Raw genomic sequence first — 17,555 nt, forward strand, 5'->3', positions numbered from 1 at the left:
GCCATCTCCTTTCCTTTCTGCACACACTGGGGAAGAGACAATACAGCCTATGCACTGCTATCTGCATTGGAGGATTTGCATTTCTATGGCATATTATGCTATTAAAAAAACATTTTATTGCTAGCAAGAAGGTGAGGAATATTAGAGAAAAACTGGCCAGCTGTGCTGGTTACCTGTATCTGCCAGGCTCTCTGCTGAACTGATTCATGGTGTGACGGAAGCCACGGATGATGTCATGCAAACCAACTTGCGTGGTCGTGTAGTCATGGTAGAGCTGGGAATAGGCTGTGATACTCTCCTTAAAGCAGGGTATAGTATTTCACATTAGTTGACCAATATTTTAGGTTTCAGAATTCTCCAAATTCTTCCCATCCTTTCCTGAGAGTGCACCAGCCCACAAATTTTTATGGACATGAGTTCAGCATGCTAACACTAACAGGACAGAGCTGAACTGCACTCAAGGAACTCTAGAGTAGCAGAGGACTGGTAATTTTGGATCCCATCCTTCAGCAGGGAAAGCCCACCCACAGCACTAGCCAACAGAGCCCATCTGGAGCAGTGAGCACAGCAGGTGCTGTGGCCTCACAGAAGGCTGGAAAGATGGACAATACCTTGGTAAGGTAGCCCAACACCACCACCATGTTGGAGCTGACCAGCTGTCTGTGATCCCCAGCTCCACAGGAGAACAATGTCTTAGTGCTGGCACTATCTGGGAATATCACCAAGTTTGTTATCAGAGCAAAAGCAAATAGCATAAACAACAGTGAATGTGCCTGGTCACCTCTCACTGTGACAAGCTACCTATACCAGTGGTTTTTAGTTTTGTTCCAGTTCTTACTGGGGCTTCTTTCTGGTGAGTGCTCTCTCTGCAGAGTGCTCAAGACCCACCTGCCTTCCAAGGGACGTGGCTGACCTGATTTTCCTACAGCCACAATTAAGCCCCAAAAGAGTCAAACCAGACACTCTTTTCTCTGTAGGAAATGCAGGAAAGAAAGCAAAGACAGAACATATACATTACTCCATTCTGAGACTTGTTCACTGGAGGCTCATCTCGGAGATGTGTTGCTTCTAAGAGAAATTTAACAGCGCCCAAACTAAATCCATCAACTCCTTTGCCGAGCCAAAATTCTATGATATCCTAGACAAAGGTAAAAATTGAAAAGTCCGAGTGAGCCCACCCCATTTAAAATAGTATACCCTTAAAAAGAAAATTAACTTGTAAGGAGGTGTTAATACATAACAATTTTTTAATTTGTACTTCAAATTTTTCTAGAAGCTAAAGTGAATCACATTGATCTAAGGTCAAATTAATAGTTAAATAAAGTATGTCTTATTATTTCACTCAGTACAAAAAAGAAACAGACTGGTCTGTAACTTCTCCCATAATTCAGAAGACCAAAGCCAGGGCATGACTCGCTAAAATCAGTTTCTAATCTCATTCATCAACACAATTGGGCTCATGCTAAGTGCTGCTGTTGATAAACACTCGTCATGGCTGCACACAATTAGAACACATTGATTCAAATATACAGGAATATGTTGTTCTGCACAAACCTTGTGCCACCAATTTTCTTTTACACAATAGAGCTCTTGAAACATTTGTTCTCTCCTATTTGACTGGTGTAATTTTTTTAGCTTTGTTTTCTGACTTAATTGTTGATTTGCAGGAACACGAAAAATTATTATCCAACAATTACAAATGCTACTTATTTGAAATTTCATTATCAAATTCCAACATTCGTCACTATCAGTAAAATTATCTCCTACCTCAGTAACTATCATATTACTACAGCTTTAATTGTTTTAACAAAAACCTCCAAAGTTCAGTCCCTCTTGAGTGGTTTCAGCAAATGTCCTTTTAGATGTGATATTCGTCTTCATCTGAGGAAAAATCCATTTTTTATATATTTTTAAAGATGTCTATTGAATTGCCTTTTTTTAAATGTATGAAGAACACTTGTCTGAACAGGCTGGAGTAGAATTAGTCCACACTCAAGCTGTACAGAGTTTTGTTTGGCAAATAAAGACTCAGCCTCACTGAGCTGCACTTTCTGGTAGCACCACTGTGAAAGCATCAGCTCTCAATACAGTGCCTGTCCAATACTGAACCTACCCAAAAATGTTCATGCTTATACCTGTGCTCAGCACAAAGGCAACCCCCCGTATCAGCACTGCAAACATCAAGCACTGACGTGGTTCTCACTGGCACCAACCTACGTGTATGCACACGTGAAAGCCACAACATGCTGGTGGCTGAGTTCGGCTGTTCTTGGGTGCCCAAAGACTTGAGCTTCTCTGCAAAAGTCCATTTGCTTCCTGCTCAGTCCTCCCAACCTTCTGGAACAGGATTTTGAATTAAAATACTAGACAAAGATTATTCTTTAACGTGATGTTCATACACATTTACCAAAGGTTGGTGTTACCAACCCAAACTTCCAGCTTTTATGTATTCTCCTTTTTTTTTTTTTTTTTTTTGCATAGGAAATGCAGCATCTCTTTGCTATTGGAGTTTCAATAATCCAAGTACCATTTTGAAAAATTAATTAGGACTAATAAAAAGCATGTGCAATGCTATGAGAAAAAAAAAGTGCAAATGGCAAGATGTGGGATTAAGGGAAGTATCAAGACACAGAGAGGTTTCTCACAGAGTTCTTCAAGGACCAGTCTTAAAAGCAGTCTCATTTCATATTTGAGTTAAAAAGTATGGCCAGAAGTGTTTTCTTTCCTCGAGCTCATGTAGTACCCACTTGGTGAGGGGAGAGGCCCCACAGAGACCATCCCAGGAGGACTGGGCAGCTGTGAAGACCAGCGCCAAAGAAATGCACCACAATTCAACAGTACAAAGTAGCAAATGCTTAAGGAGTCACTTAAACACTTGAAGTAGCTGTGCTACCTGCTGAGGGATAACTTAAAGGAAGGGGGGAAAAGAAGCAGCAGTTGTCAGGCTCCCCATGTTCAGGCTCACATCCCTATATCTTAATGAATTCCACATTTTCTGCTGGGACACCACCACCACCACTCTCACTGTGAAAACACTCATTTTCCCCCTGGAAAGTCATCAGACATGCAGACAGATCGAAACTCACTATCTCCCCCTTATCCACAATCCCAGGCATTCCTTGTAATTCAAATCTGCATTGCCTCTGCTTTCCTGGAAATGCAAACATCTCTCTGCTAAAACAAGGTGCCATCCCCCCATTTGCTGGGCTAATTAACAGCGCTCTGTATCAACAGAGATAAAAACTTCTCTGCACTTGGGTAAGTCAGTCTGCACAGGCTTCAGTGCAAGAGCTGCTTTGCTGTTGGCTCAGCAGCAGTGGGTTTCATACTTCATACTCACCTGGATTTCTTGTTGGACAGCAAGGTTGCGAAAATTTAGGTCAGGCTGTTCCTTCCCAAACTGATGGAAATAACATTGCTTTCTCATGTCGTCAAACTGCCAGCTGGAATTCCCAAAGACACTCACCTGCTCATCCAAGGGAGGGAGATAATCAGAACTACTAATTTAACAAACATTTCCTCCTGTGCAGACATTAAAATGTGGGGCACTACAAGCATAAAATAAAGGACAAAGTGCCTAATCAATGGACTACATTTTGAGCAGATTTTGGTACTTATGATTTTAATTTCTTTTTCCCCACTAGTTGCTCTCCCTTTAGTTGTGCTTTGCCACATGTATTTCTTGTTCAGCATTGTGGGGAATTATCTGGAATAGAGGGGAAAACATGGGTAGGAGCATTTATTTTGGAATTGCTTCTCCTAAAGCTTATTAAAAATAGCTTTAGTTAACTTAGAGCTTTCTGCAGTCCAATATTATCCCTTTGAAGTGCAAACAACAGTCAACATCTTAAAAATGTTAAACTTTATCACCATCTCTGTAATAAAAATTTCCAAAAGCTAAGATAGCTCTTAAGACTCTAAAGAGAAATTACACTAACTCATACAAAGTACTGATTCCACCTTGAGTTTTTAGAATATGCAAGTTCCTAATCATGCTCCCACCAGTTCAAATCTAAAATAAACCTATTTGAAATAGGCAACACATCTTCTGGCCTGATCACTTTACAGGAAAAAGGAAAAAAGCCAAGATCACATTGCTTTGTTTCCTTCCCCACCGTGATTTCAGAGGAGCTGACACACAGTTTGTAGAGCAAAATACCCATACACAGACGGGGGCATGTGTGAACAACTTGTGCACAGCCTTTTTTTGTGTGTGTTTGTTTCATGAATGAAGAAGGTGAAGGTGAAGAAACAAAATTAATTTTTAAAATTCCACTTGAAGTAGGAACTTTTCCCCTGACCCCCCAACCTCGTTTAAATCTTAATCTGCACTAGCTCACGTAGTAACATCAGTTTGTACCTCTCACCAGGCATTTAAAACCCCATGTACACTGGGACAATCATGTTACAGCTGCTTTTGCTCTGTGGCATCCAGCTCGGGATGTGCATGTGTCCCTTCCCATGTTTACCCAGTTGTTGGGAGGAATGACTGAGCCAGCAGCCTGCGTGCAGTCCTGCCAGATGTAGTAGTCTGTGTACTTCCCAGTCCGATTGCGGCTCAGCTGAAACCACCGGTGTTTGTCACTTGTGTGGTTTGGTATTAAATCCATTATCACCTTTAGCCCTTAAAAATAAAATCAAAAACATAAAAAATCCAACCAACCAACAAAACCCCACATTAATAAAACCCCAAACTACAACATTACATTTAGCCTTTTAAAACAACGTTAATAATTTTTCTGAATGCAGTATCAGAGGTATTTGGCCATCTTCCATGCCAGAGGTCTGGTGAAGGAGAGAGGCAAAAAACAAACAAACAAACAAAAAAAACCCCCCAAAAAGTACCAGACTACCAAAACAATTAGACTAACTGGAGTTTGCAAGTAGCCGGAACACAGCTTGGGAGGGAAAGAAGGGTGAAGAAAAAAATCAGAACAGATTTCTGCTGTTATGAGCCACTTCCACTAACTCTGACTTCAACATCTGTCTCACACCTCACAGGTGGGAAAGGTACTTCACCGGTCTAGCATCAGTGAACACACATTCTTCATCACCCTTCCTGAAGACCAGACATTTTACTGAAACCTCAAACATTTCAGACTGGCAAATCATTTTCCACTCAGCTCAACAGCTGTAAGGAGAAACACCTGAGCAAACATTTGGCCTGAGGCATGAACGCACCAAAGCAAGGGTGCAAGGGCAGGAAGGAAGCGTGTGTTCCCTCGTGTTCAGTCAGACAGAACTGCACCTCTGCTTGATCCCAGCCTTTCAATGCCCGTAAGACGTGCCTGAGGGAGCATGGAGAGGTGCCAGCCCACCACCCACAAACATCCTCCTTGCAGAGGACATGCAGCCGCCCTGTGCTGCTGCTGTAGCTCCCTGTGCCCTCTGTCCTGCTCCCAGCACTGCCCCAGAGCTGAAGGGCAGGAAACAGCAACCACGGAGCTCACGGAGCTGTGGAGCTGCCTTGTACCCTTCGCTGCCACCTCCATCTGCTCCTGCTCAATGCCACCACGGGGGGATTGCCAGGTGCACAAACTCAAGTCTCACATTACAACCTTGCACTAGAAGGTCCCTCTTTTGAATAGAGTTACTTTGCTTGGAGATGCAGCTTACCTCTGTCATGTATGGCTGCAATCAGATTCTCAAAATCTCTCATTGATCCAAAAATGGGATCAATGTCATAGAAGTCTTCAGCTCCATATCCAAGATCTTTTAAAGGGGACTTAAAGAAAGAGGTGATCCAGACGGTTTTTATATTCAAATATGTAATATGGTCCAGTTTTTCTTGGATACCTGTTTAAAAACAAAAGGACATCATCTGTTCAGAAAAGACAAAAGATTTTTGTTTAATTGAGTTGGCCATGGGCTCTCAAAGATGGCACACAGGTTCCTTTATCCTCCTGACATGTTACCACTGGTGTGCAACCACAGAAACAGTTTCTGCCCTTCACTTGCCAGTACTGTACAGTGTGGCTATCACTTCTTGTTTAGAAATGCATCGTCCATTTTGGTGTTGTGCCTTCCCTTTCTGCAGGGCAGTCTCAGCTCAGCTACTGATAAGAGGCATTGCCTCCTTGCTACTGGGTGCCCCATCTCCACTCATTCTTATGAGCTGATAACACCTAGACCATGAAGAAAACAAGAAGTAACACATCTTTCTCCCCTCTTTGTCAGTTTTAGTTTTCCTTAGGAAAAGCAGCCAATCAAACATGACCAAGTGCTCCTGACTGACCTCAGTTTCGTGGAGGTATCTGACTCCAATGGCAGCTGTGCTGCTGCTTGCTCTCAGCACCATTTCTAACCTCTCTTCTAACTCCAGGCTTAGACTTAACTTGAGCAAGCAACTCCTGGATTTATTCACGACAATGTGAGTTGCCATTAACGTTGTCAGACAACTTTACTTACTTCTCTCCATTAGGGTGGCTTTGTCTATTGGACTGTACTCTCTTATTGGCTTTGCTTTTTATATACACTCATACACAGACAACTGTTACACAGCTCTGCACACAGCAAGAATGAAAACTGACCCACCTTTCAGATCCCCATTCCCATCCATGTTGCTGTCCTTGAAGGAACGAGGATAGATCTGATAAATAGGACTAGCCTGCCACCAGTCAAGGCACCTTGGAGAGAGAGCGATGATCGCAATGGTAGCACACACAAGCGCAATGGAACCAGCAATTATGAGCCAGAAGAGGATCTCCCTGGTGACTCTGTAGCAGGCTTGGCTGGAGAACTGCAGCAAGACTTCCTTTGGCATCCCAGCATAAGGCTTCAATAGTGTCTCCTCCACAGCCACAGGGTCCACATCAATACTGCACGGTTTTGGCATTTCTTCTTCACTACTGGTGTCCGTCTCCTTGTCCTCAAAAGCCTCATTTTGAACAAATCCATTGTTCTCCACACCTCCCTTCTCACTCAGCTCCATAGGTAAACTCCTAGCTTCCACCTCAACTGTTTTACTTGACAGGTCTTGTCCTGGAGACTCTGGCCACAGCACCTCTGTTCAGTGAAATGAGAAGCAGTGCAATTAGCTACCTAGGTTGATAATCAATCCTGACCAACTGCTCAAAGTTCAAAAAATGGACAAAAAGGGCAAAGTGCTCCCGATTTTCTGCACATTCGGCATCTTCAGCAAGATAACAAAATGCTGCAAGAAAGGACAGTCCTCCCAGGAAGTAAAGCCTATTGTTGGTACCAGCTGAGCAGTTATGTTTACTCTTGCTCTCTCCAGTACACCACCCTTCTCATCCTTTTGACAGCAGGGGGAAATTCAGGTTTTACCACTATCAGATCTAGTAAATATGCAGCTTTCCAGACTGGTCATAGTCTCCCCTGCCTGAAGGAGTCTGAATATGGGTAATTAATTTAAATACGGACAGCAGGAGAATGAAGTGTTGGCAACCACTGGCCCAAACACAACAACACAAAGTAAGGAGAAAAGATTCAAAGGCTGGTGGTGCGTCCTTTTCGCAGTGTAAGTAACCCGCCCCAGCCCACCCCCACCTCCTAAGCACTAACAACTGCTACGGTACATACCGATCCCGAGACTCACACCGGGGTACATGCGGAGGATTGCTACGCCCAGAGCCAGCCCCGGGGCAGGACAGGATAGGTCTGCACAGGCACAAGCAAGACTCAAGAGAAAAACCCACTGCCCACTACTAAAATCCATCCCCCCATTTAAAAGAAAAAAAAAAAAAAAGAAAAAAGAAAAAAAAATGTTTAAAGGAACCTTTCCCTTCTCCCTCTTCCCCCCTTTGTACTACTCTAAGCAGGAAGAACATTGCCCAAAGTCTACACAAACATGCACATCTGTGTGCCTCAAGCCCCAAGTGCCTGAAGGCAGCGAGCCCGAATCCATCAAGACATCTCCTCCCAGCATACGAAAGAATAAAGAAAGCAATACAGATTTGCCCTATCACTTGTAAAAGTTAACTCCTACCTGTGACCACAGGGTCAGGGTCCTAGGGAAACTCATGGACAGCTGCAGTGGAGACAAGGTTGGCTTGTGACTCAAAAGAAGTGTTTGTTATGTTTGCCTCAAGCTATGCAAGAAGTTGATAAACTACGGATTGTAAAAAGTCCAGCATGCAATATTCAAATTACTCAAAAATGTGTTATTTCTTCAGTAGCTGAGCTAAGAGCAGGTAATTGATGATGACAGATTTAATCTTTTTCTTCCTCTTCCTAACAGCAGTGCCTGGCAGCGACCTCAGCTCATGCAGTGTCAGGCAGCTGCGGGAGCATCTGAGATAACAGCAGTGGTGTCAGTACCTGTAATTCAGTATTACCAGGAAACCCAGAAGGGGAAATTATTTGATAATTTCACTCCCATTTAATGACTCTACAATCTTAACATCATCATATCAGTAAGCTGTAAAAGTTTCTAGGCATGTACTGCACACTCAGGGTGTACACTTGTATTCAGCACAATGCCAGTGACTCCTCACCCCATTTCAGTTGTTTCATTTCAATGATTTAACTTTCAATTAAAGGAGAAAAGGTGTAAATAGAGGATTTTTTTTAGACTGCATCAAATACACTGCAAGACCTGGTACTCCCCAGCTTGCTTTTTCCCCCCCAAACTCAGAGGTTTAAAAGTGCCCATAGCTTCCTGCACATACAAAAGCTCCCTCAATCACCCAAGCCCAACAAAGCAAGTCAGAGGCAAGAGCAAGCGATGGCCAAAACACAGCAATCTGCCACAGATACATGGGTCACACAAGCCAAGGAGACTCAGGACAGTCAGGTGCAGAGTATTACACCCACCAATACTGCTGGAATCGAAGATGGGAAACTAGTTACAAGCGAGTATTTCAGCTCCCTCCCATCTCTTTTCTTTAAGCCAGTAAACTTTCTGATGATTATTGCCTGCATGGACAAACTTGCTTGATCTAAGGACATAGGCAGCTTACCCTTGGCACACATACTTGTACAACTGATAAAGGCCAATTTAGTATCTCACTAGTCAGAAGCTGCCGCTGCTCTCTACACGTGGTTGGGAAACCATTCCTTTCCCCTTATTGGAGCATCTTGCAGGAGCAGCCTGCTCTGTGAATCCCGCTGTGCGAAAGCTGTGCCTTCAAAAGAGCCCCTCGTGTCCTAATGTAATCCCCAAGTAACATTAAAGGCTTATTTATACCTTAAGTAGGGCAGATCGTGTCTTAATTGCCAAGCGTCTGGCTGAAAAGAGGAGGATTATAGTGCTCTGGTAGATAAATGCAGCACGCAGGAGGCGCAGGCCGTGGATAGATGAATCCAGATGAATCCATGTGTGCCATCTCCGCTGGCTGCAGGGCATGCAAAGCTCAGCGACACACTCACTGAGAGGTTAAAACAGAACATAAGCCATGCTGGAAACTACCAAGTGGCGGTGCTGGTGAACACACAGAGTTTGTAGGGTCGGACTGAGCGGGCTCCCAGCCACACTGCAGTCGTGTTTCACATCAGCTCCGCGTTGCTCCATGAGAAGAGCTGAAGCGCAAGCAGGTACCAGCGGAACACAGGTACACTTAGGGTAGACACCTAAATCCTAAAAATTCCTCTAGAAAGCCTGGAGGTAATACACAAGCCAAGGAGCTTAAAATAGGTCTGGATGATCAACTACCACAGAGCCAGGAGAACAAGCCCAAGAATCTGGTATTGTCTCCTGTATGATTTTCCTCACAGACTAAAAATAAAACCACACAGGTATTTTGTTGTTATTACAGACCTATTTTTTTTCCTCCTCTCATCCTGAGGAGTTGCTTGCCTTAATATTATTTGATAAAGGAATAACGTAAACTTCATCTTAGAGAGGCAGATCACCAACAATTCCCACTGAGCTTTAACTTTTTCCTTTTAAAATATACTTTATGTATGCAGGCATTATGCATCTGGCTTGCTCTCAAGCAATTCTGAAATGGTTCCCTCCTGAGCTATTTTACAGTTTAGCAGGAGTAACTAGCCAGTGCAACTGTGTTAGCAGAATCCACTGAAAGGCATTAAGTAGTAAAGAAAACACTTCATATTCTGTGCCAGTTACTCTGTTTACCTCAGGGTTAGGTAGGGAAACAAAACCAATCTGTATGTGGGCAGTAATAGCTGCTATCTCCACACAGATTGCCATGGTTATTTCTGTAAGATGGAGGGGTTAATTTTCACAAGTATTTCTTATATATAATTATTTAGATGCACTGACTGACTAAGTCATCTACTGTTTGATGCTCTACAAATGCCAAGTAGCTTGCCAGTTCCTCAATACCACACATATTACGCTGAAAACCATGCAGAGGGGTGATTATGCACCCTAATGTGCTAAGTGTAGGAAGACGTTTATTGTTAAAAAGTTCTTTTGCTTTATGCTTTTTCACTAAAAGGTTTGCTGCCACTGGGACTGGTCTGACATAATGCACTTTAAATATAACCTCATTATTTACAGAATCAGGGCCAGATTTACAGGTATGTAACGAAGGCAGACACAACGGTTGTCAGCTTTACCTCAGCGGCTCCCACAAGACTGATGGATAATCTGACCTTTAAAACTACCTTTCACTCAGCACTAAGAAAATCCTCCCTTGACCTGGAGGGCAGCTGTCAAGAGAGAGAAGGTCTAAGGGAACAAGTTTCTGACACAGTATCTTTTACCATGAGCGTGTCTGAAGTTTCTGCCATCAGCCTGAAGTCCTGGGGGTGGCAAAATGTAATTGCAGAGGACACTGTGACAGGGTTTGGTGGGGGTGGTGTTATTTTTTAATGCTCTTAGTCCACTAATGGACTATGTGATTAAAGGTTAATGTCATTATAAATGCTGTAATTAGCTACTGCTTGGCTCACGTGACATTTCAGGGGTAGGTTTCAGGGGAAGGAGGCACCCGGCCCCTGCCCCCCGTTGCTGATCAGCAAGGCTGGCTTCTCCCTCTATTTTTAATAAAACAATTATCCACCAATTCCTGCTGCTATCATAGCGGCAAGAACAAGAGCACACAGTGCTGACTCCTTCCGGATGCTTCCCCCCCAGAGGGTCAAACACTACACACAATCCACAGAAAAACAAACTCCAGGTTTCTTGCCTCTCCAGGAGGAAGCTCACTCACATTTAACTGTGCTCTTTTCAATTTACACTCTTCCCTTTATGGCATTCATCAATCCCATTTCTCTCCTAGAGGATGACAACTTCCAAGGGATTTTCTTTTCCAGCATGCTGCTCAAAACCTTTCCCAGCAAGAGACTCAGACTCTGATCTTACTCTTGTACAAGCTGGAGAGGTTCAGCATAGTATCAAATCGTAGCAGACTGTTGAAGTTTGGATGGCTATGAACTCAAGAGTGACCTTGTGTTACTGAAACATCCCTGAAGTGGGAGATCTGCAATAGAGACAGTGCAGCCAGGCAGCCCAACACGAAGCCAAGGAGAAGCTCAAAAAAAGAAAATGGCATGGCACTACATCACCATCACATCCATCCTTTGGGCTACCCAAAAAGACAGCACCCCACAAGCTACACCTGCCTTTGCCAAGGCTTCTCTCTGACAACAATTTACATTCACTGAATAGGAATCTAAGGAGCAAGCTTTGTTCTGTTGAGCACAAAGCATTTCCTCTTGTGGAAGGATGAAGGATTTATAGGAAAGGGCTATCAGGCAACAGCTGTCACTGCATGAGCACACCTATTGCCATACTATACAAGTTGTACAGCGTTTCACAGTGCCTCAGCTTCCCCACCTGCAGGAATTACACACACAGTATCACAGATATATATGGTACTCCATATGCATTTACTCCTTTTCCCTGCATCTCTCAGTGCATCAAAATAGGCCTTCCTGCAAATAATTTGCTTTTTCACATGTATCAAATTAGTGGCAGGTGTGCTCCTGTGAAATAATTTCCTGCTGGAAATCTCCAGTCTGTACAGAAAACTTCACTCTCTAGTACTGAATTGCACCCTAAGGCTTTACAATGGCTGCTTCTGACCAGCAGTTCATGGATTCCACATCAGACTGTACAGTCCAGCAGTAATGTGTGTAAAAATCAGTGGGAGCACTGGAAGCAAAACCAAAGAACTGAAAGCAGACATTTTGTAAAAAAAAGCCCCAAATCAACAAAAATCCTATTCTTCAATTCAGGACCTAGCATGCTGTACAGCAACAGCTGGCACATACAAGGGGAAGGGGCTCTCTGACCAGCACAAAGTAGACCTCTGCATCAAGAAAACATTCCACAACTACAAGAAGTATTTTCCAGATACACAAACACCATTCAATGTGGACACACGTAGCAGAACTTCACCTTAATTTCATGTTCACCTGAAGGTACAACAACTGAAACTGAAGACAATCCTTACACCCTGTAAGTTAGAAGAACTGCTAAAACTCTAAATACTACTCTCAACACTGCCTAAAACAAGTTTTGTTTTGGAGCTGTCTGGCATTCAAGGATCCAGCCATGTGGATGAAAGCACCGCTTGGAGAAAGGTGAAGAAAGCATCACCTGCAGCCAATACTAGCCTTTCCATTTTGAACTTTGTGAATCCACAGAAGTGTGTGGGCTCTTCAGTGCCAGATCTCACACTGTGTATCTGCATAAAATAGTTCTGGCACCTCGCTTGTTTATACTAGTGAACCAGAGAAAAACAACCCCACATTCTGCAAGGACTCACATAGTGCATTGAAAGGCCCCTCTCCATTCCCTCCACTCAAGTAGAGAAGCGCTTAAGTATCCCACATACCCATTCCCTGCTCCAAGGATAATTAAAGCACATTTCTGCTCTTCATGCCATACATATATATATGAGGCAGTCTCTCAGAGCTCTCATGCTGCTAGCTCTGCTATGCTCTCTGGGAGCCTGTTGAACCACGTACAGGGGGGGCAGTGCAAACTGGTTTTATTCTGAGTGGGTGTCTGTCCTGTTCGCATTTCAAAGACAGATGTTTCAACTATTTGAATACTAAAGGCTGAGCTGGAAGATGGGTGTACAACATCTTCAAGTCAGTGATAACACAAATACCCATTTGGTAAATTTTTTTCTCTAATGCAGTTCAAAGCATAGGGGCTACTAAGATCATATGACAAGTCACATCTTAAAGATGTAAGTTTGTTGGCTTCTGTTGGTTTTTTAAATTCAGTTCACAGAAACAGCACTTGAAATATGGTAACAGCATGTAAAGAAGTTGCTGCAATTACTCATATGCTTGGACCTCTGGGGTTTTTTAATAAATTGAGTGTGAAGTTAAATGCAACAACTATAATCTCTGAAGCAGCAGCATGGAACTTCCTACATGTTTTTTAAGTAAGGAAAAGTAGGAATGAAGAAATGAATGTAAAATATATTTCACCATTTTAAAATTTCACAGCCAGCATAACGTAAAAAGTACTAAGAGCAGAGACTGAGAAGTCCTTGTAAAGCACCATACTTCCAAACACCTTGACACTGCTTGTGTTAGCAGAGTTATTTACAAAAACTATCTCCTTCCAAAGTAAATGCAGATTTATTGGAGCTGGAAAAAGTATTTTGGTTTCATTTCATACATTCTCTGCTCCCAAAGGTGAAATATTTATTTAAAACACACTAGGAAAACACATCTGCTTTACATACCCAGGCCAAAATACTTATTGTATCATTAAACTCAGATGCATTTATGAAGATAACTATTGGATAAAGGATTTTAAAAAAACCCCTCACATTATCCAGTTTCCCCTAATAACAACAAATTAAATACTGTAAATTTAAGATTAAGCAGACATCCATCATTTTGCATCTGAGTAACCTGCTAAAGAAAATAAAAACAATATTCACAGAATTCATTTAATGGGAATGGTGTCAAGAAGCTTCCTTACAAAAATAATGGGAAATATCTCTTCATTAATGCAATTTAAATCTGCATTTTACTTCAAAGTTAAAGCGCAGTTACTTCAAATTTTCCAACTAACTTCTAAATGTAGGGTATTTACTAATCTACATGCTCACCCCCCAAAGAAGTAGCTAAAATACATCAGTAGAGAATGGTGCATTTTCACCAGAGCTTCTCTTTTCACACATTTTTAAAAAAGACAATTCTGGGTTTTTTTGAGAAAATGTAACAGTCTTGAAAGGAATATAACACACACAAACATTTCTGGGTTCTCTTTTTAAGTCCTGGACACTAACTTCCAAGAGTAGTGTTTTATCTCACAAGACAGAATTTTCCTTCTATGAATTTCTGTCCAGTTTCTCTCACTTAAGCTTTGCAGCTCTTTTAAAATGATAAAGGCAGAACACATTTGGTCATTTTCTGACAGAACCTTGCATATAAGTTCTCTGAACAGTATTTGTTCGAAAATATCCCATCTCTACCCAACGTATTCCAAAAGCCACCTGAAAAAGGCCAGAAAAATCAGTATTTCTATATTTAAAGATCAGATGAACTTCCAACATCGCCATCAGGGATCTCATAAATTTGATTCCAGCTTTTTAAAGGTCAAGGGCAGGGTCCTTACAACACTAAACACTATTGCACCATAGACTCAACTTCCCTACAACTCACCTTAGATTCCAAAAGTCTGAGAAAGCAGACCAGGGTCAAAGTTATTTCTAAAGTAGACTTGACATAACAGGAAAAATTATTTCCAACAAGACTGTTTGAATTAGTTGCCACAAGTCTTTAGAATGTGTATTCATTCCTACTATAGTGTTTTTCATCCTTTACTGGGAAGGACAACTGCTTTCAGAGAAGGATTACCCAACTGATGGAGAACATCCATTTTTTTCTCCTATCAGCCCACCCCACGACCTAAACCCTTATCAGTCTCTGTTAGGTTTAAAAGCAGGTGCTGATGCAATCATTAGTTGATGTTAATTCAGTCACTAATCACAATATCAGCACAGCAAGGACTTTTTCTCTGAAAAATCCCAGTCAAGCTGCACATAGACAAATAAGGACAGCCAAGGATAGAAGCAGGAGAAGGATCTCAATAATCTCAGTTAGTCTTTATCCAGGCATCACAGAAAATGAGAGGTCTAAGATTTCTGAAGGAAATGTAAAGTCTTTGGGCAAATGTGACCTTTCAGATGCACAAAGAGCTAAGCACAGCAGCACTGGTGAAGTGACAGAGAGAATGATAGAAACGAGAGATAAGCACAAACAGGGAGCTGAACACAAACAGGAGGCACAGTCATGCTAAAATGCAAAAGTTGCTCATGTTTTGATCAACAGGGAAGCAGCCAGTACAAGCACGAGACAGTACAAACCAAGCAGAGCTAAGTCAGGTCTGTACAGCAACAGCCTGAATGAACACAAGCAGGACTAGCTCAGATTGGCACACAGAGAAAACAGGTTACAAAGACATTTACGGAGCCTCAGCTGCATAAATTGCACACTTACCTGGATTAGACTGCATAAATTCATGGACTTTGGGTACTTTCTTGTAGTTTTGTCAAATTGCCTTCATTCTGGGAGCATCTCATGCAGTTGCTTACCTGCACCAGCGCAGCTACTTCCAACTTCAGTTTAGAGCTAAAAAAGAACTATAAAGAGCCAAAAGCAACAAGCCTTCAGACAATCCTTAAATCCAAAATTTGCTTTTTAGCCAACAAACAGCAAGTTAGCTGATATTAAAAACTGCTTAGCATTCTGGCCTTTTTTTTTTGCCCCAGTATAGACCTGTACCTAATGATAGGCAGCATTGCTTTTTGCTTCATCTTCCAGAGGTAAAAGTTGCCTACTACAGCTTGGTTCAATGCTGTAACTAATCTCGAGTTCCTATTGCTTCTGATTTCCACTCAAAGTGCCAAAGAAAAAGGACTGGTTTTCTAGGGCTAATTTTGCTTTTTAAGATTTAAGCCAATGATTGTGGCTGACAGTGTACAAAAGCTCAGAGATGAAGTGGCTGACTGAACTCCACTTTATACATGATACCAAGAAACTACCTAGCCACTAATAGCTGGCCTCAGATGTGCTAAAAGAATCAACAACTTAAAAGTTTGTTTGGCTTTGTGGTTTTGGGGTTTTTTTGTTGTTGCTTTTGTGTTTTGGTTTGGGTTTTTTTTTAACCACTCAAATAGCAACATCAGCATCAGATTCACATTTAAGGCCATGAAAAATACGGATATTTTGGCCAAGTCTTGCAAAGGTTTGCATGCAATAACCATATGAAGATCCAGCCTATTAAGAGGAGATGATCCTAGCACTTAACCCCTAATATGAGACTTCTGAGGTCAGAATGACATGACTTATATTTGCATCTACTTCGTTACTCCCTATTCCATTTAACATGTTAATGAGGAGCAGTTAAAACAGATCTTTATTTTGCTCAGACACCAGACTTGAGAACTTACATGGACTACTTTGCCTCTGTTACAGAAGAAGTCATAAGAATGAAATCAAGCTGAATTTGACACAACAGAAAGACCCAAGGTGGAAGAGATACGCCCCATTCTCAATGTTCTACGTAAGTATCTTTACGTTAGTTACCAGGTGGCAACATAATTAAGACAATGTAATTTTAAAACGTTGGCAAGTTATGGCAAATACAGGAACAAATTTTGTCATTCATTCAGATTTCTCACACTAAGAATACAAAGTCAACAAGCAAAGTTTTTCCCAGGCTGCTGAAATCCACACAGTATTTTGACTAAACTAAAACCATGACTAGAATTCATAACCAAGTGGATGCATGAATGGCAAGTAGTGCTAATTTAGAGGAAAAAAGCTGTCTTGAATTACATTTTGATGTAGCTGTGATCCTTCTCTTTGAAAAACCTCTGTGTGTACTTCACTTCAATACAAAGAAGCATAAACCCTTTTACTTGAGGGAGACTAGCCACTTAATGTAAAAAATCTACACAAGAAAGTGTTCATAGGACTGGAGCCTATGGAGTACCAGCAGTCTCAACAGTGGAACAAGGCATTAAAATTGTAGCTCATGAGGAAGGCATGCAGGGGTTATGCTGTACAAGCAAATCCAACAAAAAAGTTCAAAGAAGTTACAGATTTTTAAACTCAAAAATCTTCAGGTTGTTTGTGAAGATGTCCATTCTACAGTAACACTAACTATTCAGGCAGGTTATTATCCTGCAATATCAACATCACGGAGGATTCTGGTCTCCTTTCCCACTCAGCTAAACAAGTACAATAGTAAGTTGGAGAAAAAGATCTGTAAAAGTTAAAAAATTTGTAAAAGTTCTAACATGAAAGCATTAACATCAGAGAAATTTCTATTCAAAACTCTGTGCAACAGTGAAATTTCATAAGACTAAGCTCAGATCTTTAAGAAACTCCAAGAAATTAGTAGATCAAAAAGTCAAGTTTAATCTGAATTTTTAGTCTATAAATGAATGCCCTCCCATAGCTGGACTAGGACTCCAGCTGCACTTGGGATGGATTTGCCCTAGGAGCACTAAATGTTGTTTGCCCTTTCCTGTCTCCCACAGAGAAGCCCACTTGGAGACTTGTGCCTTTCTGAGATGAAGGGGCACATCTGCTACAGAACAAACAGAAATCCATCAACTAAGAGACCTCACAGATCCTGCTGGGTTATCTTTTTATATGGAACACTTGCATCTTAGTAAGTTCTTCTCAAGAAAATAGAGAGCATG

General features: G+C 41.8%; 1 protein-coding gene across 9 annotated transcripts in view; it reads right to left on the reverse strand.

Annotated features, from left to right (window-relative positions):
• Positions 1–9,294, reverse strand: part of SLC3A1 (solute carrier family 3 member 1) — a 15,218-nt gene extending 5,924 nt beyond the window's left edge. The window contains exons 1-9 of one of the 9 annotated variants that reach the window (XM_032102833.1): positions 8,922–9,293; positions 7,949–7,990; positions 7,543–7,620; positions 6,535–7,005; positions 5,617–5,796; positions 4,470–4,624; positions 3,341–3,466; positions 1,019–1,138; positions 174–298 (exon numbers count right to left, since the gene is read on the reverse strand). In XM_032102833.1, the coding sequence (XP_031958724.1) occupies positions 174–298; positions 1,019–1,138; positions 3,341–3,466; positions 4,470–4,624; positions 5,617–5,796; positions 6,535–7,005; positions 7,543–7,570 (1,205 nt within the window). In that variant the 5' untranslated portion in view covers positions 7,571–7,620; positions 7,949–7,990; positions 8,922–9,293. Of the gene's footprint in view, positions 1–173; positions 299–1,018; positions 1,139–3,340; positions 3,467–4,469; positions 4,625–5,616; positions 5,797–6,534; positions 7,512–7,542 lie in introns of those variants that run through there. The other 8 variants (XM_032102832.1, XM_032102830.1, XM_032102829.1 and 5 more) reach the window with 8 other exon arrangements.
• Positions 9,295–17,555: the final 8,261 nt, after the last annotated feature.

Source organism: Corvus moneduloides, chromosome 3 (genome assembly GCF_009650955.1).
Source record: "Corvus moneduloides isolate bCorMon1 chromosome 3, bCorMon1.pri, whole genome shotgun sequence".
NCBI lineage: Eukaryota > Metazoa > Chordata > Aves > Passeriformes > Corvidae > Corvus > Corvus moneduloides.